The following is a 25778-nucleotide window of genomic DNA, read 5'->3' on the forward strand; positions in this document are numbered from 1 at the left end:
GAGTGTTCTAATTTCATTCTTTTACTTGTAGCTGTCCAGTTTTCCCGGCATCACTTATTGAAGAGGCTGTCTTTTCTCCACTATATATTCTTGCCTCCTTTATCAAAAATAAGGTGACCATATGTGCGTGGGTTTATCTCTGGGCTTTCTACCCTGTTCCATTGATCTATATTTCTGTTTTTGTGCCAGTACCATACTGTCTCGATTACTGGAGCTTTGTAGTATAGTCTGAAGTCAGGGAGCCTGATTCCTCCAGCTCCGTTTTTCTTTCTCAAGATTGCTTTGGCTGTTCGGGGTCTTCTGTGCCTCCACACAAATTGTGAAACTTTTTGCTCTAGTTCTGTGAAAAATGCCAGTGGGAGTTTGATAGGGATTGCATTGAATCTGTAGATTGCTTTGGGTAGTATAGTCATTTTCACAGTGTTGATTCTTCCAATCCAAGAACATGGTATATGTCTCCATCTGTTTGTATCATCTTTAATTTCTTTCATCAGTGTCTTATAGTTTTCTGCATACAGGTCTTTTGTCTCCCTAGGTAGGTTTATTCCTAGGTATTTTATTCTCTTTGTTGCAGGGTAAATGGGAGTGTTTTCTTAATTTCTCTTTCAGATTTTTCATCATTAGTGTATAAGAATGCAAGAGATTTCTGTGCACCAATTTTGTATCCTGCTACTTTACCAAATTCATTGATTAGCACTGGTAGTTTTCTGGTAGCATCTTTAGGATTCTCTATGTATAGCATCATGTCATCTGCAACAGTAACAGCTTTACTTCTTTTCCGATTTGGATTCCTTTTATTTCTTTTCCTTCTCTGATTGCTGTGGCTAAAACTTCCAAAACAATGTTGAATAATAGTGGTGAGAGTGGGCAACCTTGTCTTGCTCCTGATCTTAGTGGAAATGATTTCAGTTTTTCACCATTGAGGATGATATTGGCTGTGGGTTTGTCATACATGGCCTTTATTATGTTTAGGTAAGTTCCCTCTATGCCTACTTTCTGGAGGGTTTTTATCATAAATTGGTGTTGAATTTTGTCGAAAGCTTTCTCTGCATCTATTGAGATGATCATATGGTTTTTCTTCTTCAGTTTGTTAATATGGTGTATCACATTGATTGATTTGTGTATATTGAGGAATCCTTGCATTCCTGGGATAAACCCCACTTGATCATGGTGTATGATCCTTTTAATATGCTGTTGGATTCTGTTTGCTAATATTTTGTTGAGGATTTTTGCATCTATGTTCATCAGTGATACTGGCCTGTAGTTTTCTGCCTTTGTGACATTTTTGTCTGGTTTTGGTATCAGGGTGATGGTGGCCTCGTAGAATGAGTTTGGGAGTGTTCCTCCCTCTGCTGTACACTTGATATTTTGGATTCACTTGTCTTTCAGCATCTATGTAGCACTTTGAGATATCTGTATAGGTTTTACAGGCACAAAATAAGAGTTTAATAATTGTTTGATGAATTGAATTGAAAGTTAGCTATTGTATTTATTTATTTATTTAATACACTCACGGCTAAATTTATTTATCCTTATTACATCAGCCTTCTTGCCATGCTTCTTCTTTTTTAATTGAAGTATAGTTGATTTACAACATTGTGCTAGCTTCAAGTGTACAGCAAAGTGATTCAGTTTCTTTTTCAGTTTCTTTTCCAATATAGGTTATTATAATATATTGATTATAGTTCCCTGTGCTATACAGTAAGACCTTCTTGTTCATCTATTTTATACATAGCAGTGTGTATATGTTAATCCCATCCTCCTAATTTATCCCGGTCATTAGAACAATGCAAATTCATGTGTACAACTCAGAGGGCTTGTCCTAACAATGACACATTGGTAAGAGAGCAATATGTGTAAGTGTGTCTTGAATATTATAAAGTGCTATTCAGATGTTAGTTATTTCTATACATGGAAATGTGTTTTCACAGGTAGTTCTCATATCTCACACAGATTGGCCTTGCTGCTTCCCAGGTTCACATGGTATATGCTTTGTTGCCAAGGCCCATAACATACTTTCACTGTGCACTCCACAGGCTCTAAGGTCTAAAGTGTGTGACTGATGATGGTGCCCGTCTTTCAGGAGGAAAGGCATGATAAGATTATGGGCATACGTGTCCCCTGAAGATAGTAATTGTGTGGCTGAACCACACTGACTCCATTTTGTCAGCTCCATCTTAGGCCCGTGGTCCTACCCCCTCCCCTCTCTGCATGACTGAGCTTTAGCTTACTCACTAGGAATGCACCCAAGCCAGATAAGTTCCCTATCAACTTTTACCCTTGCCTTCATCTGATATGAAAACTAGAAGAATACCTTCTGCTGACATAGATGGGTAATGGTAATGACACCCCTGGGGTGGGGGAGGAAAAAAGCCTGGTTCCCATAGGTGCAGCCGTGCTTCTCCCTTGGTAGCCAGATTCTATTTGTAGCTTTGGCCCCTTTAAGCTCCCCCATACCCCTTTCGGGGGCACAGAGTGCAGCTGTGAATACCTCTGGATCATTGTCCACCCGATCCTGCCTGTATGTAAGTTACCCCCAACAAACTTCATAATTGTACTTTATGGAGTTGCCTGCTTCACTTTTCGGTCCTAAAATTCCTTCTCAGTTCAGAGGATATTACTCAATATCCCCGCCTCCCAACAGTAATAAAGCCCAATAGCAAAAGCTTCAGAGAAGGAGGATCTCCATTCTTAGATAAATATTTTGGAGGGTCCAGAGTCAACTGATTTTGTACTAAAAGATTTCTCAGAGACAGAGTCTCATGGATTTAGATGGAAATATCCTGGGGAGTACCCAACCCTACAGCCGCCCACCTCGCCTATCCCAGGAAGTAGCAATCAATTCTGTAATGCTAAGGACTATGACCTTGTGAGGTGCAGGGATGAGGGGGCTAGCTGAAAGAGCACTCAAGGTTGACCTAGTCTCTCAGGACTGACAGCTCCCAGTGGGGCATTATTCTGTACCATCCCCATCCTCTGGCCTGCTCTGGGAGTCAGCTTCTCAGCAGGAGTAAGAGCAGTGTTGGCAAGAGAAAGTATAAGAGAATGAGCTTCAGCACTACCCTGCTCTGATTGGTTATTTCTGGAGGAAGTACTCATACAAACCTGACTGGGAATTGCTCCCTCCAGTTTTATCCCCACAACCAGGGTCTAGAAGGTATGTGTCTAAGAATATACAGGAGACAAAATCCTGAAACTAGAAAGGAAATGATTCCCTTCACCCCCCACTTCCTAACTCTCCCAGTCCCCAGCCTATAAGTGCATGTGAACACATGCTCGGTTTTTATCCTAAGCTTTTTAGGACTTGACCCTTCTCTAGAGTGAACTGAGTGGTGCCCCTTGATAAGGAGTGTTTGTGAGAAAGCATGCTTGATACGAACCCAGCCATAGCCCATAAAATATTCTTGAAACCACTAACATATTAAAATAATTTCACAAAAGACCTAAGAGAACTTAGAGGTTTACGTCATGATCAAGAGTATAAGGTCTGGAGCCTGAGTGCCCAAGACTGAATCTGGCTCTGACACTCTCTGTGACCTTAGGCAGGTCACTTCACTTTTCTATGCCTTAGAATCCTCATCTGTAAAACGTGGAATAACAGTACCTACCCTCATAAGAGTTGTTTTGAGGATTGAATGAAATAATGCATATAAAGGACCATGCCAGACATATCATAAGTGCTCATAAATATTAGCTAGTCTTTAATTATCCGACAGTGCCTCATGGTTCTATGCCCATAGTCTTTAAGGCATTCGTGGAGCAAATGAAATTGATGACCATTAGTTTATTTAATACGTTTCCTTAATATGTTCATTTCCCCATACTTAGCCTACTGACTTTCCAATGACACGAGGATAGTTGTTGTTACAGTGGCCTAGCATTTACACCCAAACTTTGTGATTCTGCACTCCTTTTCCAAGACCTATTTGCTGGCCCCATCTCTGCCTCCTCTCCCACTCCATTAGACTTGCCCCTACAAAAGTACCCTGTGTTACTTTAAGATTTGAGGATAAAAAGAGAGTTGTCAATTAAAGAACTGTTTGCGGATGGAAGGGAGCACTTTCCTCTGCTCTACCCCCCGTATTCCACAATTTCTTCATCTCCTGTGTATTTAAGAGATTGCTGTGGAACAGAAAGGCCACCACCTACAGGAGGTTCTGAAGGTTCATTTGTATAATGTATCACTAGTGTCTCTCCTCTGTAGGTAAGGGCAACAGGTTTTTCAGGTGGAACTTGCTCCACACTCCTTACCCTAAACTCGCTGCATTCCTGGGATATTAAGTCACTGAGGCTGGAGAGGATACGTGGGGGAAAATATGCCTGGTCCGGCATGAGGCACATTTTTCTGCCCTGTGTATCTCCACTCCAGCTCTAATTGGTTTGCCTTGCTCACTGTGTGTCTCTGTGTTCTCATAGCATCTGACCCTTAAGTAGCCGAGTCACACGGCTTTTATGGACCAAATTATAGTTCCACACTGCTCTTGCTCTTAAAGGAAGGCATATTAACCATTAGGGAGAAATTCTTGCTTGAATTCCAAAGAGGCAGTGTGTTCTTCTGGAGGTTTGGTAGATTATTTCTTTCAAATGCACCTTGAATAACAGTCAGAGGACAGCAGTGTGTGCTTTTTATGACAACAACCTTCATCTCTATCATGAAAGATGAGGATGAGGAACGCGGGAGTTAGGTTGAAAAAGGAAATCTCCACTGCTCCAAAGCAAGTCACTTCACTCTCCCCCAAATTAAGTATCCAATCCTTTTAGCCCCAAACAGTGGTTGAAGATGGGAAAACCACACTAGACATATCAGCAAATAGGACAATTCTGGCTCATAGCCCTGCTACTTAGAAGAGGGAGCTCTTCCAACATAATGTCCTGACACTGTATAAGAGGAGGGGAAATGGCTCAAGATAAATTCTTAACATGATCCCAAGAGTAAAACTGGATGAGAATGGAAAGCCTTAGGTTAGATTGTTCACAGTTCTTCACAGCATTGTGGTGGGCACAACTGTACACGCTACTAGGAGCTCTTCTCACTTTCCTGGTCTGTGAGGGGCAAGCATTAGTTAGGTAAATGCTGGGATACTCGATCCCAATAGGCAGTGGCCACAGTAACTTCAATTCCTTGGTGACTTTAGAGGCATCCAGCTGACTTTCTCATCAAAATACCCAACTCATAAAAGATATAAACATTAAGAAACATAAGGAAGGGAGAACTGCCTTCATCCACTGGGGGTGTGTGAGCGAGCAGATGGTTGATAAGCATATGCTCCTTATTAGAAAATAAAATCCTGTGGGCAGGAAGCAGTACCGATGATGATTTAACGTGATCTCGTTTCCCTCCTCTGCCTTCACTCTACCTTGGAGTGTTAGCCACTCTCCCAACCCCAAACAACATAAAGGCGATGTCCTAGCTATCATTACCTCTCTCTCCCCCCTAAAAAACAAATCAACAAAATACTCAGGATAGTAGGAAACACAAAGCAATCTTCATTTCTTCCACACATTAGAAACATTTTCAATTACAGTTCAGCTTCTCTGAGATCTACATCAATGTTGGTCAAAGAGCACAGAAAAGCCAGGTTGGAGGGAATCCCTGATAAGGAGGCATGAAGTGAGAGCTTTGATTCAACCACTCCACTCAGCACTGTGGAGGCCCATGCAGGTCCCTGAGATAGTCATTCTGCTTTATGCCTTGAAGGAAACCCACTCTGTACTCCCTCCTCAGAGCGTGCCTTTGAAGGGCCACTGAAAAGAAAGATCCTTGATGAATGATCACTAGTAAAGTCCTAATGGAGAGCTAACTCATTTAAGGAGCAGCTCTTTTAATAGTGGGGGTTTTCCTCTTAATCAGTGTTTCTCACTGGAATGAAAAGACCCCAGCCACGTTCACAGTTACAGGTTTCACATAAGTCAGACTGTTTCCTGGGAGGTACCCATAGCTGATAAGCAGGCACATCCTCTGATCAGTCAGGATATATTCTGGTGGGATTCTGGGCCATTCAGTCCAGCCCACAGAAACCTCAGTAACGCTCAAGCCAATGAGCAGAGCTACAGAGAGCCTTAGGTGCATGGAGGTAAGTTATCTCATAGGGCAGCCAGACAGCTGACCTGGGTGGGAGGAATGTGAATGATATCTCTGACCCTCCCAGGTACACAGTGGTTACCTTGGTGTCCAAACATAGCAGTCAATCTTAAGGAAATAAAATCTATTTGGGGGCTGCTCTTTCTTCTGATAGGCTTACAGAAAACTCAAAACAATGTCCTGGTGGGTACTCACCCATGAGCCTCATCGTCTCCTTCAATTTCACGGTTGCTCTTGGCAACCCCAACCCATCCCAAAATACCCAAAAGACAGAATCAGACAATGCTTTGCCCTGCTTCAGCATCAACGGATGGCTCTGAGTCCTCAACCCTGCCCCGAGGGTGCTGGTAGCAGCAGACACAGTGGAGATAGTCCACTACATTGTGGGTGAAGAGTGAGCGCAACGGGTGCAAGTACTGGAAGAAAAGGAGCATGAAGCCAATGGAAATCAGATAAGCAATAATGAGCTGCAAGGCAATCAAGGAATGACAGTAATTCAGCAACACTTTCACTCCAAGGAACTTAAAAACCAAGACCATGATCACATTCTCTAACAATCTCACACTATAGTGCAGGCCCATGTGTCCCCAGTTCTGACCTTTCTCAACAAGGTCGCTGTCTGCTAACTTCAACTGCAAAGCTGACCAGCAAGAGAAGTTGATGCCAGCATAGAGGACGGTAACGGAAATCAACACCACTAAGGTGCCAAGCCGGCTGAAATTTTTCTCTATGTTACTGGGCATATGGGCACCACTCCTCCAGAACTTAACCCAAGGCTCAAAGAGGATGATCAGGAAGTTCAGCAATAAGAAGGGCACAGCCTTCAATTTCAAGGTGGCTGAAAAGAGCACGAGAATCATGAGGCGGGAGGTGATCTCCAATGTCCGCCAAATGGTGATGCACAGGACTTCTAGTGGCCCAAGGCGAATCTTGTATTCATCGTACTTGATCTGAATAGCCAACATATTGCAGAGGGTAGCCCCATAGGTGACAGATATCAGGGAAAAGACTATTAGCACAGCTGTAAGAAAAAAAAAGAAACAGAAGAAAATAGATAATCAGTCAATGTTGGTGAAGTTTGTACTCTGACCCAGAGGTCCAGAGAGATGATAGGTGAGACTCAAGGGCCCAAGTTAAGAGCAAACCTACGAATGAACAGAGCTATGTAAACAAACAGCATACACAGAAAGAAAATGGAAATAAACTAAATTTTTTTGCATGACAGGGATTGGGGCAGTTTTTAATTTTTTCTACATTTCTCTAGTTTCTAAATTTCCCATGAAATAAGAAATGAACATATACTGGTAATATTTTAATAATCATGTAAACATACAAAATAAACTAAAAAAACAGTGGGCCTCAGAACCATCATTGAGAGGTCACTAGCATTGAGAGGTCACTAACACAAGAAGAGTACATATAAAGGGATGGGCAGCATCTACCTGATGAAACAAGCTTCTGAGAAAACAGTGCTGGAGGCAGAGAGAACTTGATCTGAAAAAAAATCCAGTCTTAGGAGACTCAGAGAGAATGCCTTTGGTTATAGAAGTCCCTGCTTTGATGAACATCTTCTTCAAGGAACTAATCTTGCTTGTGTATGCTTCTGGAACATAAAATATATACTGGAAATCCCATGAGGGCAGAAGGGACCATGTCTATTTTGTTCACTGCTGTATCACCAGAGCCTAGCACACTGCCTGGAGCATAGTAGGTGCTCAACAAATGTTTGTGGAATTAATGAAGAATTCTGAGTTTAGAGAGGCACCATAACATACCTACGATTAGAAGTGCTTGGTTCAGCAGTGTGAGAGCTTGTGCGACTCACTGAATATCCATGTGCCTCGGTCCCCTAGGTGACCTACACTGAGATACTCTAGAGTTGCTTGTATTACTCATCAGCAATACCAATTTCCCAATGCTTTGGTATACTTTAGGAATCCCCAAACTTCTGGCAGAGTGGTTTAAAAATTTAAAAATCCCATTTCCTAGCCCATAACATCCATACCATTGTGCGTTAGAGTAGGGGCCCTGAAGGATCAGGATGCCCTCTAATCCTGCTATCCTAAGTCTCAACTATAGGTCACACAGTGGCTCTTTCCTTTTCTTCCTTTCTTTATATCAGAGGATACCAATCACTAAGAAAAATCTAGTGCTCTCAAGGAGAGTGAGACGCCAGAGTGTACTCATCCAAAAGAAAAGCTGGAGCTTTCTGTTCCCATAAAAACACTGGATCCAGGGAACTAGAGCCACTGAAATGTCAATTTAATCTGCAAGCAAAGTAAAGACCTTCTGATAGAAACCCAAAAAGAAGCACAGCGTTGTTTCCGAGATCTTTTCCAGCTCTAAGTAGAGGGTTGCAGTCTCTAAGACTGGAAGACTCTCTTAAAGTGTCTACTCTTACCTTTATTTTTATTCCTTATTATTTTTTTCCAGCTTTATTGAGATATAATCAACATATAACATTGTATTAGTTTAAGGTGTACAGCGTAATGATTTGATATACTCTTAGCTTTATAAACCACTCTCAGTCCCATCCTCAAGAGTTGATGCTCCTTGTGGAGTTTGGAACATCAGGGCATATGTACAGCCAGCCAAGTGTGGTGATGCTTTCCCTTAAATTTAGAACTTGTTTATTGATAGTAGTGTAATAAAAAGCAGAAAGCCTGATGCTTCCAATAAATGTAAAAACACCTTCCATCTGTCTCCCTACAAAAAGACACATGCCATAAGAGGTCATAATGCTACTAGTGAAATTTGCTCATCTATGCTGATCTGGATGGCCTTCCAGAGAAAAAGGAGTAAGAAAAGGGGTAGCAAAGAGAAGACAGGAGGGTGGGTGAAAATGAGGAAAACTAAAACCAAGAAGTAGTTCACAAAACCTTAAAAGAGAGGGTGTTGTCAGAAAGTTTTTAATAGGAGAAATCACTGAAGAATTGAAAACAAGGCCTTGTAGAAAGTTTCCCTTACATCCTTTGTAGAGTGACCTATAGTTAGAAACACGGATCCTAAAGGTAGATGTCCTGCATTCCAAACCTCTTTGCCATCTATTACTTATGGAACCTTGTGGGGGAATTCGCTTAACTGCTTGGTGCCTCTGTTTTCTCATTTGTAAAATGTGGATAATAACAAGTATCTCATAGTGTTGTTGTGAAGATTTAAATGAAATAGAGAAATGCCTGGAACATAGTAAATGCTATCTGTTAGCTCCTATCATCATCATCATCATCATCACCATTCTCTATTTCCAAAAGTGCAGGAGATGCATTTACTTTGCTTAGGTGCTACCCTGACACTTAGGAAATCAGGTGATTTCAAAACTGATAGATAGACATAAGCCTTACAAAAATGTGAAAAACCTATAATAAGAAAATGATACCATTTCACTGAAGTATATTTAAAAATATTTAATGACATGTACTTCGGTAAACTTGTATATAGTTGGCCCTCTGCATCCACAGATACAACCAAAACCATGGATAGAAAATACTCGGGAAAAAATTCCAGTAAGTTCCAAAAAGCAAAACTTGAATTTGCCATGCACTGGCAACTATTTACTTAGCATTTACATCATATTCATAACTATTTACATAGCATTTACATTGTATTAGGTATTATAAGTAACCTAGAGATGATGTAAACTATACGGGAGGAGGTACACAGGTTATACACAAATACTACACCATTTTATATAAGGGATTTGAAAATCTACGGAGTTTGGTATCCGCAGGGGGTCCTGGAAACAATCCCCTGCAGATACCCAGGGTCAACTATAGTTTTCTTGCTACGGGTCTTACATATTTATGGCACAGAGTGTAGCGATGCTGCACCGATGTATATTTATCTCCAAACTCATCAAGTTGTACACATTAAATAGGTAGAGGTTTTTGTTTGTCAATTGTACCTTGATGAAGTGATTTTTAAATATTTAACGAAATGGAGAGTTAAATTATCTTCTAATATGAAATTGATTGATCCTGTAAAGATGTAAACTCCCTCTAAAATAACCTAAACAACTGAATGCAATCCCAATCACAGTCTCAATAAAATGTTTTTTCTTTTGTTGTTATTGTTTTGCTTTGTTTTGTTTTCTGGTGGGGGAATTGACAAATTGATTGTGAAAATTCATTCTGTTTGGAAGATCAGGCTAAATTGCTCTACTAGATATGAGCTGTGAAAGGCCTTTGAAAGGCACAAGACCTAAAAGCCATAAAGAATTTGAATACATAAAAATTTAATACTTCAAAATGCCAGAAAAGACTACAAGTATATTGTCTCTTACATATAGTGTGTTGCACATCTGTTGCATGTATGACATGTATATGCACATTTAAAATGTGTGTGTGTACACACATACAGAACATTATACAAATGTATACATACACACTTATCCACAGCAGAGAAAGGATTAATAGCCAGAATAAGTAAATAGATCCTCCAAATTAATAAGGAAACGATAAACAACCCACTAGAAAAAGTGAGTAACATATAAATAAGATATTTAAAGAACAGAATGACCAAATGATGCTCAGCTTCACTCATAAAGAAAGTAAACTATTAAAACAGTTATTTTATAATTATATAAATATTTAGTTTAAGATATAAAGAAACAGGCATCTTCATACACTGCTGGTGGGAATACAAATTCATACAACCTTTTGGCAGTACTGCTAAAATTCTAAATATGCATATCTTTTCTCCCAGCAATTCTACTGCTAAGAAGTTATTCTACAAAGTCTCATTCCAGTACACAGATGCTTATAAAGATGTTCACAGGAGCATAGTCTGTAATCAGAGAAAAACTTTTTTGCATGGATGGAAAAATTATAAACAAACTTTAATCCTACCAACAGAAGATTAGGGAAATAAGAAAGAATGGTCCAATTCATATAAAGGAAATATATAGTATATTTATCATTATTATTATTATATATATAAATAACTGTTGAAGAAATATTGGCATACTTTTGAAAAAAACATGCTGCTGAATAGAATGTTTAATTTGCCTTTTTTGGCAAATATATATATATATACACATATATATGTTGTATGTATGTTTATATTTACATAATAAAAAGAAGTCTGCACTACTGTGTATAAAATAGATAACTAATGAGAACCTGCTGTATAGCACAGGAAAGAAAGAAAGAGAGAGAGAGAGAGAGAGAGAGAAAGAAAGAAAGAAAGAGAAAGAGAGAAAGAGAGAGAGAGGGAGGGAGGGAGGGAGGGAGGAAGGAAAGAGTCTGGAAGGATATACACTAAATGGTAAACAGATTACCTTTGGGAAGTCAGATTACATCTCCTATTTTATATATATGTTCTGTACAGCTTTGAATCTTTACCATAACCATGTCTGATTTTTATATTTAAAAAAAATAAGGACCAAAAATAGTAATACATGATCATGGTAAAAAGAAATCCAAACCATATAAAAGGGTATAAAGTAAAAGCTAATAAAAGTCAGCTGACTTCTCATTTTCACTCGCTAGAGGTAAATGGTTCCTTGCATATCTTTCTAGAAATAGTCTGTGCATGTACAATTACCTGCAGGCCATCCAGTTTGTGCATGTATTACTTTTATGATGCATACATATTTTAATTAGATGATTTAATTACCCTCAAAATTCCCAGGAGGAAGAGCATCATCATTTCCAGATTTTTCTCCCCATACTACTGTCAATTCTAGGTAGGTAAAAAGCTTCAAGACCAGTAGAACTGCATGAACAATTCTTAGTAGAGAAAAAAAGAGGGCACATTTCCTCCTTTATTTGAAACATACGGCTTTGCCAAGCAGGGTCAGCACCTAATAATAAGGAAATGGTCCAAAGCTGTACCCACAGCTGTACCAGCTCCAGCCCAAGCTAGAGGCTTACTCATCTCGGGATCCCTCTTTTACAAGTGGGAAATTAAGACAGTGACCTCTTTGGTAACTTCCTCTAAAGATTACAGAGAAGGTCAGGACTGGGACCAGGCCTGACTCGCATCAGTATTCATTCCACACCCCTTTTTCTTTCTCCCCACTGGAGTTGGAAGGAGTGATTAAATCAGTGGTTCCCAAAAGTGGCTGATCAGAATCAACTGGGGTACGTTAAAAAAAATGCAGATTCTTGGTCTCCCACACTCAGATTGATTCAGGTCTGAGTATGGGATGTAAGTTTTAAAGGAAGCTTTCATCCAGTAATTATGTTTTCTCATGATCCGTAATATTTGGGAACCTCTTACTTAAAGGCAGCCATCCCTAAACCAACCAACCAACCAACCAACCAACCAACCAAACACACTCAGTACAATTTAAACTCTGTGGGTAGGGAAAATGTCCTACTGGCTGCTGGTATTACTCACTTCTTCTGGGTCCAGAGAGGGTTTATCTGTGGCATTTTTAGTCTAAATACCTTACCCCAGTTTAAGAAATCTGGCAGGCCTGAGATGTCTGGCTCCCCAAGTTGACTCTTGGTGCTGTCCAATAGAACTAGTTCTATAATACCAATAGAGTAATCACTAGGCACACGTAGCTACTGAGCACTTGAAATGTGGCTAGTATGACTGAGGAAATAAATTTTTCATTTTAATTTAAATAGCCACATGAAGCTGGTGGCCAGTATATTGGACAGCTCAGGTGTAGATTTCTAAGACCCTTGATTTCAGTGGAGCCCTCCCCTCTCCTGACCCCACTCACCTCTATCCAGGGGGACCTCTGCAGAGATCAGGGTCACATAGAGCTGACAGGTCAGCTGGGGCACTGAGCCCAGGAAGGCTTGGATCTGTGACATACGTTTGTAGGCACTGCGGTGCATAGCCAGGGTCCGGATGGAGTGGCCCACCTCCCATTCTATCAGCACCTCCTCGCCATTTATTAGCATCTTCTTTCGGGTGAGGTTGACATAGGGCTCCTCCTGCCCTCCTTTCTTCCACAGTGTGAGGTACTTAATCATGGCTTCCAAACATCTGCAGAAGTAAAGCATCATGAGTACTTAACTAAAGCTGTCCTAGGAAGGAAAGTTGTAGTGAGGGGGGAACAATAACTCAGGAGGGCTGTGCTACTTTTTGCCATTCCTTCTCTCCTGTTCTACTCATTTCTCATGAGGCAAGGAGTTGGTCATGCCTTCCACGTGTCACCTCAGTCTAAATCCTTTGTGTTGGGTTGGCAATCGACCAACCTAAGAACACCAATTCAGAAGTGTTTGAGGACTTAAGAATAAGCCTGTGACAGAAAAATGGCTTGAACACAAAGACATTAAAAATGTGTTGAGGAAAAAAAAATGTGTTGAGAGAAAATGATGAAGGTTCCAAAAGGCTCTGGTTTTCATAACACCTCAGGTTCCTGAGGTAAAGCATTCCTTACTCAAAGCTTTCAGCTCCATAATCAGAGCTTTTGAGCTCTGCTTTTTCAAGACAAAGCCCACAACTATAACTGTCGCAGCCAAAAAGTCTTGGAGGGGATCTGGAAAAACCTCTCAAATACACAGGAAAGCCATTTAGCAACAAAGGTACTTAAAAGGCTTGACAACTCAGAACCGAGTGTACTATATACCTAGGGAACCTCAAAAGATCTCTTTAAAGGTTGTTCTGGGTGCCTCTTGACCTGTTTGGGAACAATAGCCTTTTAAACTTCATTCTTTCTCTACAAAGAGTAAAACATCCTTATGAGATCCTATCATCCTTGAAATAATATTAAGACCACATTTCCTGCTGTACCTGTCCCATATCCCCCATATAAATCAGAAGTCTTTAGCAGTTCTGATGTGGTGAAAAGAGAAGCAACTAGAACATATTGTTTTGGAACACCTGAGTTACCACTTCCCCCACTCACACTGAAATAAATGGAAACTGTGGACTATTTCTTCTAAGTAAGAACAGTTGTGTCAAAAATTAAGCAGTCTTTCCTGACAGGCTGAGGGCACGGGTTGCATTTATCTTACCCACTGCTCTTATCACATAGTGGGCATTTGATAAACATTTGCTGAGTAAATGAAAGAGTAAGAAGGAAAAAAAGAATACAGGGTGAGAAGTGATGGAAGGAGAAGATAATAATTAATAATGGCAATGTAATTTAACAACAACAAAAAAAACAGACCAAAGACGAGCTCAGATTTATATGCTCTCTAGGCCTTTGGCTCCCAATAGAAAAGCTTGGAACAGTGCTGGCTGCCATTCTCCACAGGACCCCTTTTTTAAAAAAAATTATTTTATATTGGACTATAGTTGATTTACAATGTTGTGTTAGCTTCAGGTGTACAGCAAAGTGATTCAGTTATACATATACATATATCTATTCTTTTTCAAATTCTTTTCCCATTTAAGTTGTTACATAATACTGAGCAGAGTTCCCTGTGCTACACAGTAGGTCCTTGTTGGTTATCTATTTTAAACATAGTAGTGTGTATATGTCAATCCCAAACTCCCAATTTATCCCTCCCCCCACCACCTTTCCCCTTTGGTAACCATAAGTTTGTTTTCTCAGTCTTTGAGTCTGTTTTGTAAATAAGTTCATTTGTATCATTTTCCCACAGGATCCCTTTGAGATTGGTGCGTGTGTACCAGCCTAAAGCATGTAGTTTGAAACATCCATGTTGTAGGGAAAACTCTAAAATCCAGGAGAGCAAAAGATGGAAGGAGAGAACAGAAAAGGAAAAAAAAAGCAACTTTCTCTTCTTATTCAGGAAAAATGCATAAGTGCATTTCCAACAAGAGAGTTTAGATTTTAACCCAAGCCCATCAATGTTATTGCTGAATAAAACACTGGGGGAGGTGGTGGCATGAAGAATTCTGTTTATGCTTCTATTCTTAAGGCCATTTACTGGTTTAAGTAAGCGTGTTTGCCTTGCTTATAAGCGGCAGCAAATGAGAGTACATTTTCATTTCCAGAAGTATCTTTGCGTTTCATACAAGGGAGCCAGGCCCTCCAAACACCTCCATGTGCCTAATAGCATTCATCAAGTTGCTGCCTACCTAAAAAGTAATTTGCCTTGAAAATAAGCATTATCAAGGATATGATTTATGAGCTTTTAATTATTTTTTTTCCCTGCTGTGGGGTAGCTGACTGAGATTATAAATGCTTTCCGATCATTTCTAGTGGGAGCTAAATGACAAAAATGAAACATAGTACTCAACACTCCATATGGACGGTCCAAATCAAAGATGGCTTGGGAGGCCACAAAGCAAAGAGAGAAGTTGAAACGGGGAGCTGGGGCAGAACCTACTGAAATTTGCATCTTCAGAGGGATTGATCCGTTAACTCAATATATTGCATTTGAAAAGGGCAAGAAGAATGGTTTCCTTGCTCTAATGACATCTCTAAATGACATCTTGGTTCCAAGTTCGAGATGAGGTCTTCCTTTCACAGCTTAACTTCAAAGATTTAGAACTGGAAAGGCCCTTTAGATTACCTAGTCCAGAGGTTGCCTAGGCCAGCTGAGTCACATCTGACGAACAGCTGTGGTGTGTTTGGCCCGGACAGTGCTTTTATTTAATTACCAAAATCAGCTGTCAACATGTTCAATCATTCTATTTCACATAAAATCCTGTCTTGGGAGCTTGTCCTGAAAAGTTGGGGCCTTGGCGATACTGGGTCTGAATTCCAACAGGGAAACAATGGGCTGGAGCTGTTCTGTAGAGCGGCTGGCCTCCTTTAGGCAGATCTTGCGGACTCCAGACCGCCACAGTACTCACTAACGCTCCATCATTTCTCTGACACCGAGACTTCATTTTTACTTATCATCACACATGAAACTACTGTTTTTTCTCATCCTTGGCTTGCTTCAGTCATTTATGATACCTGCCTGGCTGGCCCCTGTAAGTGTTTGAGTTTGAGACCCATGATCTAGCCCAACCCATTTATTTTACAGATGAAGGAACTGAGGCTCAAGGCATCTTCAGGGATTTCACCAAGGCCATGTAACTAGTCAATGACAGAGGGCAAACTAGATTCCAGGTCTCCTGAATTCCAGGCCACTGTTTCTGTCGATGTCTCATATTTTCGCTGATGGAGTGTAATCAATTCCTCCCCATCTAAACATATTGATAAAAAAATTTTTTAAAGGGGGCAGTTCCATCCTTAGTCAGTTTCAGACTGTGTTTATTTCTAAGGATGAAATATCTTCCCATTGCAATTACAACATCAACACTCTGACCCATATTCCTCAGCTGACTGCAAGTTTCCGCCTCTCTTGCAATCAAGATAAACTTGGTCCATTCTTTCCTACTGACCTCAGAAGTTTTGCAACATCTCTCTACCTTGAAAATCACATAGCATCCAGATGAGACTTCTGACACAGATGCCTGTATCCCTAGGATAAGGCACATTCTTTCTTTGTTTTTTTAAACATCTTTATTGGAGTATAGTTGCTTTACAATGGTGTGTTAGTTTCTGCTTTATAACAAAGTGAATCAGCTATACATATACATATATCCCCATATCTCCTCCCTCTTGCGTCTCCCTTCCACCCTCCCTATCCCACTTCTCTAGGTGGTCACAAAGCACCGAGCTGATCTCCCTGAAGGCACATTCTTGTCCCTTCAAAGCAATCTGAATGGAAAGACTCAATACTATTACATTGTGCTACAGCATCCAGATGGAGAGATAGGCTATCTTCCTTTGCCCCCTTCTAACCGTGTACCTTTATTGCAGAAAGATACAGAGATAAATAGGAGACCAATAAACTGACAGAGAAAAATAAACTACTATGGGTTCGGGTACCAGATGAGCACAAATGGCTTAAAATACTTTCCAGATGTCAAATAACTCCAGAAAATTTGAAAATATCAGTGGCAGCAGCCCAAGCAACTCAGGGTAAAGAAACTGAATGTGAGATGGGATGGAGGGGGTAAGGAACTTCCATCCAATTTAAAGAGCATCTAAAAGGCAGAGTCAAAATAACACACTCTGAAGCTACAGCCTGTGTTTACAAGGTGACCACATCAATTGGTCTCATACCAGTTTTCACAACCCAAATCCAGATAGCAAACATTGTCAAATGAAGTCTTGTTAATGGTACCATACATGGTTTCGGAACACAGGTACATGCCATATGTTCATTGTGGTGGCACTTAAGACTGCAGATAAGACTTTTTGGATGGCAGGCAGGGAAACCAAGAGTGGGAGGGAATGGGAGAATCGATTCGATTCGAGGCACAGTAACAGTCCTAAAAATATTAAATTCATCTTTCTCTGCACAGTTGGGGGGCAGGGGAGGAGGGAAAAGATTTAAAAGTTGCTCACCTGATAACAGGTCCCAAGAGGATTAGATGCATAAACAGTGATAGTGGCTTGTCTTTGGCCAGATCTCTGTGGACAAAAATGAGGGTCAACTGGACCATAATGGATGAAAACATAAAGAAGGAAAAGGTGTATGTCATCCAGTAGGTTTCACTATTCTTCCGATAGATTGTAACCATGTACAAGGCAGCTGCTGCCTCCCCACAGTACAAAAACGTGGAGAAGAGGATGCCAAATGGAAAGGTAAATCGGGGGTTGGTCCCACGGATGACATCTTCCTCCAGAGAGGATATCGGCTCCACGTTTGGCTCCTCAGGAATTTCAAAAACTCGGTCCATTGTTGAGGTTCTGAGTGTTGTGGTCTGGTCTTCAGAGCACTCCCATCCCCACCTCCCAAGAGAACCCTGTAGCCACTGCAGTGCAAGTATTGGTGAGGAGAGCTGTCAAGTCCAATTCCAGAACGGAGATCTACTAATTAGAGCAGGAGACCGCTCTCTTCTCGTCTCAAACTAGACTTGCTGGAGTCTGGGATGAAGAGGCCAGGAGTACCACTTTGAAACTAGACTCTTGATTGGCCCAGGATTCCAATCGTCAACTACGTGCTGTGGAAGTTGGACAAGGCAAAACGCAAGCATCTTAGCGCCCAGTCCGGAGTCCAGTTCCAGGCGCGTCAAGAGCCATGGGAACAGCTGTTTCCGTGGCGGCTCCGCCTTTCGCAGCCCCCCAGGCAGGGCGGGTAGCCACTCTCTCTGGGGCACCGACACTCAGCAGCTCCTCTTGAGGAGCCCTGACCAGTGTGCTCTCTCAAATCAGCCGAGAACTGAGCCAGGGCAGAAGAGTGGGCGCAGCCTGAGCGTCCCTTCGGGGATCCAGTTCACTGCCCAGGTACCCTAGCTAATGCTAGGCTGCGGCTATTAGCTCGCCTGCTCGCCGGCGGTCTCTCCGCACCCGCGCTTAGTCAAGCGTTCTCACGGCGGCTCCTCCAATTCCCCAAGCTCCGCCCCCAAGGCAGCCAGGCCAGGGGCAGGAGCAAAGCCACAACCCCGGCCCCGAGCGCAGTCACCGGGGAGAGAAGCAGAGCGCGCGCCCGCTACAGGATCAAGAGAAAGCTGGAGGGGCTTCTTTTCCACAGAGAAACTTTGCTAGCGAAAAACACGACGTGCGGGGCGCCAACCCGGCCCGACGGATGTCGGCAAACTCTCGGGCGCCGTCTGCTGCCGGGGTCCCTGCCTGGCTCGCAGTTCCAGCTGTGAGAGGTCGGTGGCTTCAGGAACGAAGGCACCGATGGCGGGGCTGCACGAAATGGGAGAGACAGCTGGGGCCAAACAAAACCAGCCTGCGAGTTCCAGGGCGGCCAGATGAAGGGTACTCGGTGCATAGAGGCGCGACACAAAGGGGCTTGGGCCAGCCTTCAGAAGCACTTCTCATCACGACCCCCGGACCCTGGAGGGAGCCACAGCTTTCCTCTTAGCCAACAGCAGCAGACCCCCAGTTCTACCCCGCCCTCCCTAACTAGCTCGCTCCCACACTCGCTCAAGCCAGGCGGTTAAGCAGGAGTGTCTCTCTCGACCTCAGGGTTGAATTTCCCTAGGTCCTATTGCCCTACAGATTTTATCACGGTGGGGTTGGGGAGAGACCTGGGGGGCAATTGGGCCGTAGAGTTTCCTTTCCAAGCGAGAGTGTATGTAGCAGAAGGAAGAAAGAGAAAGAGGGAATGTCAAAGAAAGACTCAAGGTCATATCTAGGATGAGCAAGAAATAAACCTTTAGTGTTTTACACCCCTGAAAAAAAAAAAAAGACTCAAGGTCAGCCCACAGACCCATATTATATGCCTTGATTTCTCCACTTGCAAAATGAGGCCAGGATGGGAACTTTAGAATGAACTTTCAGGTCTTTGGCTGTAAGGTTCTGAAGAGGTGCCAAATTCTAAATAGAGTGGAGAGGAGCCAGGAGAGCTGTTAGTAAAAATTGAGAGGGGTGTCTTAAAGAGCTCTGAAATTTGCCTAGATTCTTAAGAGCCATCTTCCCCCACCTCGCTGAGCTTTTGTTTTTGTGCCTTCATCTGCATAATTCTAAACCCCGGGGGGAAAAGAGAAAACATCTGCCTCCTGGTAATAATATAAATGTAGCCGAGCCTGTGCCAATCTCCTTTTGCTGCAGGAAGTCAGTAAAAAGGATCTATGTGAGGAGCAGCCAAGTAGCAGCCACCAAAATGATGGCTTCAAGAAAGGCTTAGTCTTGCTGTTGTATTGGTTTTTAAGATTCCTGCAATTGCTGTCTCCTTTCCCCGGGGCTGATTCAAGAACAGATCAGCTTCAAAAGGTTGTTGCTTTTGAAGCAGATGTCCCATCTTGGTCTGTACCTGTGTTAGCAGCTGGGTTAGGAGGCTGACCCTTCCTCCTTTCTGTTTCACAAGGCGGGGCAATGCTATCTGAGAACACTTCATACATAGTATTGATGGCTTGGGCCTTTCCAAAAGGCACAAAGTTCTCTGCCAACAGTATACGGTGCAGAACTTCTTGTGGGCTTCTTCAGGACCTATTCCCAAGATGGATCACAAGTAGGGTGAGAAACTCATCTGTTTGCTGAGTTGGGATGAGTTGGCCACCCTGACATGGGAGACTGAAGCTAGGAAGACTGTAGAATCTCCATGTCTTTCTTTTAGCCTTTCCTTGTTCTTCCTTGTGCCCTTGTCATTCCCCAAATACACAAATCTACACTGCCTTCCTACTTTGTTCCAATATGACTCCTTCTGTCTGACATTTACGGCTCTCTATAATCATCAGACTATTTTCCTCTCCAACTTCATCGCCCACGCTACCCTGCCACACCCTTTGCTCCAGTCCAGCAGGTTTTCTCACTTAATCACACTTGCCTTGCTCTCTCAGTGCCTTGTTGAGGCCGTTTACAACCCCCTTCACTCTTTTCTCCATTAGCCCAAAGCCTAATCTTCTTTCAAGGGTCAGTTCAAGTATTACCTCCTCCAGGAAGCCTTCCCTCACCTCCCCAGCTCTCACTTTTCCCTCTGTCTTTGTGCTACTGGCATGTACTGTCTTGATCTAGTCCTTCAACTCTTTCTGTGTTTGCCCTGCCTCCTAAACAGAAGTGTAGACTCAGGGAGGGATGCTCAGTTAATGTTTGTTGTGGTTCTTGTTGATGATAGTGATTAACAAATAGTGATGATGATGAAGCTTCCTCCCCTGTGTTTCCTCCAGGAAAACATACAAGACTCAGGCACACTCATCTCTAAAAGCTGTAGCCACTGTAGCTGGAGCATAAAGTCCTGTGGGGCACCTACTGCCTCAGGAAGCCATTCAGCTCACAGAGGATGTCAGCCCACATGATCTCTCCCTTCTCAGAGCTCCTACAGCACTTTTTTGGGTCAATCCCACAGTTTAGCACCAAATTACAACTTATTTCAAGTATATTAATTTTTATTTCACCACTAAATTACCATAAGCTCCTTGAAGGCAGAGACCCTACTGTTACATTTTTTTTGGATTTCCCCAAGGTTGGTATATACGCGTAAATCTCCTGCCACTTGATCCCCCTCACCCACTAGCTTCTCTGTTTTCAGCCCTAGGACTCTCTGGCGCTTTAGGTCACTAAATCCTCTGGTCTCTTATTTCCTTGCTCCTTTTGCCCTGCTGGGAGAAACTGACTGAGAATTTGCCCTGTTTCTGTCCAACTCTCCTTCCTCTTTTAGACAATCTCTAGACTCCAGCCCTTTACTCTTCTTAAGACTACAGACCTGGAAATGTTGATACTCATGAGACTGCTGAGGACCTGGGAACCCCTTCCCCATTAAGAGCACTGTTCTCCCAAGGACTGCTCATCTGAGGTGATAACCCCGTGCTTCCCCGTGAATGCTAGGCCGTGTTCAGGGGTTTGGTTCTGCAAGAAAGGGAGACCCAAGATTTGACTCCCCACTCCCCCTACCTCCAGCCCCCGACTCAGCAGGAACAGAGAACGGGGTCTAAAAGCAGTTTGATCGAAAAGCTCTTGGCGTATTTATCAGCTTTCAGAACCCCTCTGAACTACATAAGGTTCGGAGATAGGTTTGAGCTTACAAAGCCCCTGCAGCCAGAGCTGATTCATAAGAGGTAGCTGGCATCCACGAGGGAAAAGGAGAGGAAGGAGAGAGATGTGCTGCAAGTGGCTGATAGTCCAGTCACAGAACTGTCTGGTGAGAGGTGATGGACAAGGCCTGGAGAATCAGTAGTAAGGATGGAAGAATGGCTTCCATCTGTAGAATGCTCGGTTTGGACTGTTAGAATCCTTAAAAGATATGTAATGCAAAATCAGTCAGGTATCCTCTGGGCCTTCTCTTTTTGCTCTAAGCTCCCTAAGGACAAAGACTTTTGATTATCCTTTTCCAAGCCACTCTCTCACCATCCATTTTCCAAAGTGGCTGCACCATTTTACATTTCTATCAGCACTGTGTTTCTCCCCATCCTCAACAGCACTTATCTTTTTTCATTATAACCATCCTAGTGGCTTTTGATTTGCATTTCCCTGATGGCTAAATTAATTGATTTTGTGTGTGTGTGTGTGTGTGTGTGTGTGTGTGTGTGTGTGTACAAGGTCGTTTGAACACTAGCTGGCCACAATCATTCAGTTATTTCAATAAACATTTATTTGTAATAGCAGTAAGACAAAGATCTCTGCTCTCAAGAGGTTCACAGAGTGTAATGGTATAATAGACATTTGTCCCTTTAGGGGTGTTGCTGTACAGCATTTGAACCCCTTTATCTGGGGGAGAGGACACAGGACTCTTGCTAAGAAGCAGGGCCCCCTTGTAGCTGGGGCACAGGCATGTGACTTAGGCTCCCTCAATCCAAGGATCCATCCCTTGAATTGGGAGCCAGTGACCCAAAGAAGTGGACAATCTTCTCCAATTCAGACAGTCATGAAAATGTGCCCCTTGGTTCTTCCAGTGTGGGAAGTGTCATTGACCTTTGCCCCAGCTGCTGTGCTTTAAATTCACCCCAATATTTGCTGCTTTGTTCTGAAGCCACACTGCTCCCAGCCAGTGACTGAGCACAGCAGGGATACTAAGTCATGCCCATTTCTGGGAGACACAGGACTATGTGGCCTGTGACTTTGGCAACAGAACTCCCCGTCAGCCTGGTCGAACTTTACTAGCACTGCACTTCAGTCTACGACACTTCCTACCTAACCTTCTTTCCTTCTCTCATCCATAAAGGGCAGATTTACACTGCAGTTTAACACCTCTCCCAGCTTCCTCTGGCTCCCTCCCTATGTTCTCTCACTGACATTTTCCCCAATAAATCTCCTGCATGTCTAATCCCAGCTTGGTTTCTGCATCTCTGAGGACCTAAGCCAACCCACTAATGGTGCTAGCATGGTGGTAGTAATGGTGACAGCTGTGATGTTGGCTGTGTAGCCCTGAGTCTGGTTCTCCAGTCCAACTTGTGATTCTGGGAGCTATTCAATATGCTTTTAAGACAAGCATTTTCTGCTTAAATTAGCCAATCAATTTCTGTTGCTCACAACTAAGAACCATCTGGATTACAGGGGAAGGGACAAAAACATTCAACTACAATACAGTGTGACAAGGGTTATGATAGAAGCACAGAATCTGTGGAAGCACATAGGAGGCACCTAACCCAGTCTTTATATCCTCTCAAATGAAATATCCATATGCTACCTGGAATTGCTGGTCAGCTCTTCTCACTAATTTTACAGGCCACCCCAAATTCAAAGGCTCACAACCATCTTCTCAATTTACCATTCCTTAGGAAGTAGTTCTCATAGTTACATTCACATAAGAATTATTTGGGAAAGAAGACTACTTGCAGATACCAGGGCCCCATCCTTCGAGTAATGCAAGTGCTCAGAGGATCATAACTTGAGAAAAACTGTCCCAGGGATAGCTCTAGAATCTGTTCCTAAAACAATTTTATCCATCATCATAGTGCGCATTTCATAAATACTGGCAGCAGTTGACCCCTCTGTGGCCTGAGCCAAAGTGAAGATAGACTTAAGAGTCAGTCCACACATGGGTCCTTGATTTCCTTGGGCTGCCCACGAAGAATATCACCTGTAGTTTGCTTCCTAGCACAATTCAGTAAGAATTAAACTATCCGCACACACTTTCATATTCTTTCCTATTGGGCACATTATATGCTTGTTGGACCTTAAGGTGTTCGACCTTATGGCCAAGGAAAGGAGATATTCCAGCCGTGCCAAGAGGAGAAAGGGACTCCCCCTAGACTATACGATGACTCAATGGATGAACTAAGAGAAGAAAGCTTGTGTAAGATCATAAATCTTACGCCATTACCAGACATCCTTCCCAGTACTCCTGCCTCTCCTACTTGGCTTTAGTACTAAAGGGTCCCCCAATTGTCAAGGACTTCAGTTCTAACTTTTAAAAAAGATGGAGTTATTATTAGTGGGAGAAGTCAAAGCAGCAGGGAAAAGTAGGATAAATTAGGTTGGCAAAGTCAGATCCCGGGAAGAGAAATCATGTGAAGACAGGGTAGTGAGATCACAGTGGGCCAGATAATGCACAGTCCTGCCTGGCAGGACAGAAATCAGGCCACGCCAAATCTCTCTGACCCACAGCAGTGTGGTGTAGTAAAAAGAGCTACATTATAGACTGGAGTAAAACACTATGGGTTTTAATCCTGGATCTGCTTCTAAATCTTTGTGTGATCTTGGTTCTCTCTGGGATCTCCAAGATTCTGTCTAGCTTAACATCCCATGACATCTGTGTAGTTAGGCATGGCTAGGCCTCCTAGAATCTTTTGATTCCACACGCAGTACCGTGGTTTTATCGCCACCAAGCAACTGAACAAGCCAATGACCCAAGTGTCCTAATCAATTTCTCCTAGAGATATACTCTCACATGTGAAATATAATATGTATAAACATGTTTATAATAGCCAAAGGTTGGACACTACCTAAATGTCCACCAACAAAGAACTGCTTAAATAAATTCTGGTATATCTATAATAATTATGGAACACTGTGCAGCCATGTAGCCATAAAGAAGCTCTTTATGTACTGATATGAAACAGCCTTCTATGTAAAAAGTGAAAGAAAGTAGGGTGCAGAATAGCATTTATGGTATGCTACAATTGTATAAAAATTAGGGGTGTACATATACAAATATGCATAGAATATCTCAGGAAGGATACACAAGAAACTGGTAACAGTGACTGACTTCAGCGAAGGGAAATGGACAATGAGGGAGATGGTAGTAGGGGAAATAGATATTCATCTGTTCAAAACATAAAAAAAGAACCTTAACCAGCCATGTCACAAACCCATCTTTTTCAACCATCTAGCAGAATGTAAGTGAACAAAGTTGGGAGAGACTTTGTTTCTGAAAGCAGAAAGAAGAGTCTAAGGCAATTTCTTGGCTCAGCCTGTCTCAGAAGTGTGTAGGTAGCTATGATGGGTCTTCAGCTGTTTCCTTCCCTCTCTGCCTTCAAGACCTGTGAAGGTGCATCTTGAGAGTTGCTTCAGGCAGCTGACTGTCAAAGAAACTGGAGAGACTAGGAGAAGCTTCTATTCGGGTGAGGCCTGGAAGAAAAGTGAAGCAGAAGCCAAAAGTTCACAAACTACCAAGTAGGCATCTAAAGAGAATTTCTCATTCCTTGAAAAAGCTGTCACTGCACCCACAGTACATCGTGAGCTCACTGACACCAGACGAGATATATATCTTTGCATTATCAGTCCATTATCAGTCCCCTACAAGGACAAAAAAGAGTTCATTCTTTTTTTCTGAAATGAATATCATAAAGAGCATTCACTGAAAGCTAGTAGCAACATAAAAAGTACAAAGTTTTAAAAGATATATAACTCATAGCCAAGAACTAACCATAGATTAAAACATTCAGTGGGAAGAACAATTTGTCCTCTATTTAGACTTATTTTATGAAGGATAATCATATGTTAAATTTAGTGAAGAATTATGCTTTGAAATACAACTCATTAAGCAAAAAGTCTAGGGCTTCCCTGGTGGCGCAGTGGTTGAGAATCTGCCTGCCAATGCAGGGGACACGGGTTCGAGCCCTGGTCTGGGAAGATCCCACATGCCGCGGAGCAACTAGGCCCGTGAGCCACAATTACTGAGCCTGCGTGTCTGGAGCCTGTGCTCCGCGACAGTGAGAGGCCCGTGCACCGCGATGAAGAGTGGCTCCCGCTCGCCGCAACTGGAGAAAGCCCTCGCACAGAAACGAAGACCCAACACAGCCAAAAATAAATAAATACATAAATAAATTAAAAAAAAAAAAGTCTAGGGCTTGGGTTTAATATTCTGGATGGGCAAATTTAACACTTTGTTGGTGAAGATTAGCTTTAACTATTATATAACTTGGAATAAATGAAACAGCTCTTTAGTTTTCTTTTATTATTATTAATTTTCTTTATTATTTTTTTTTGGCTGCGTCGGGTCTTAGTTGCGGCATGTGGGATCTTTTGTTGCGGTGCGTGGGATCCTTTGTTGCGGTG

At 42.4% G+C, this 25778-nt stretch overlaps 1 protein-coding gene across 1 annotated transcript in view; it reads right to left on the reverse strand.

Moving 5' to 3' along the window:
- Nucleotides 1-5464: 5464 nt before the first annotated feature.
- Nucleotides 5465-25778, reverse strand: part of LOC309620531 (tRNA (uracil-5-)-methyltransferase homolog B-like) — a 111720-nt gene continuing 91406 nt past the window's right edge. Inside the window, 3 exon segments of the mRNA XM_082377124.1 lie at nt 5465-7103; nt 12756-13024; nt 17298-17363. Of these exon segments, the coding sequence (XP_082233250.1) occupies nt 6358-7103; nt 12756-13024; nt 17298-17363 (1081 nt within the window). The 3' untranslated portion in view covers nt 5465-6357.

This window comes from Balaenoptera borealis (assembly GCF_965194805.1).
Source record: "Balaenoptera borealis genome assembly, chromosome: X".
Classification (NCBI taxonomy): domain Eukaryota; kingdom Metazoa; phylum Chordata; class Mammalia; order Artiodactyla; family Balaenopteridae; genus Balaenoptera; species Balaenoptera borealis.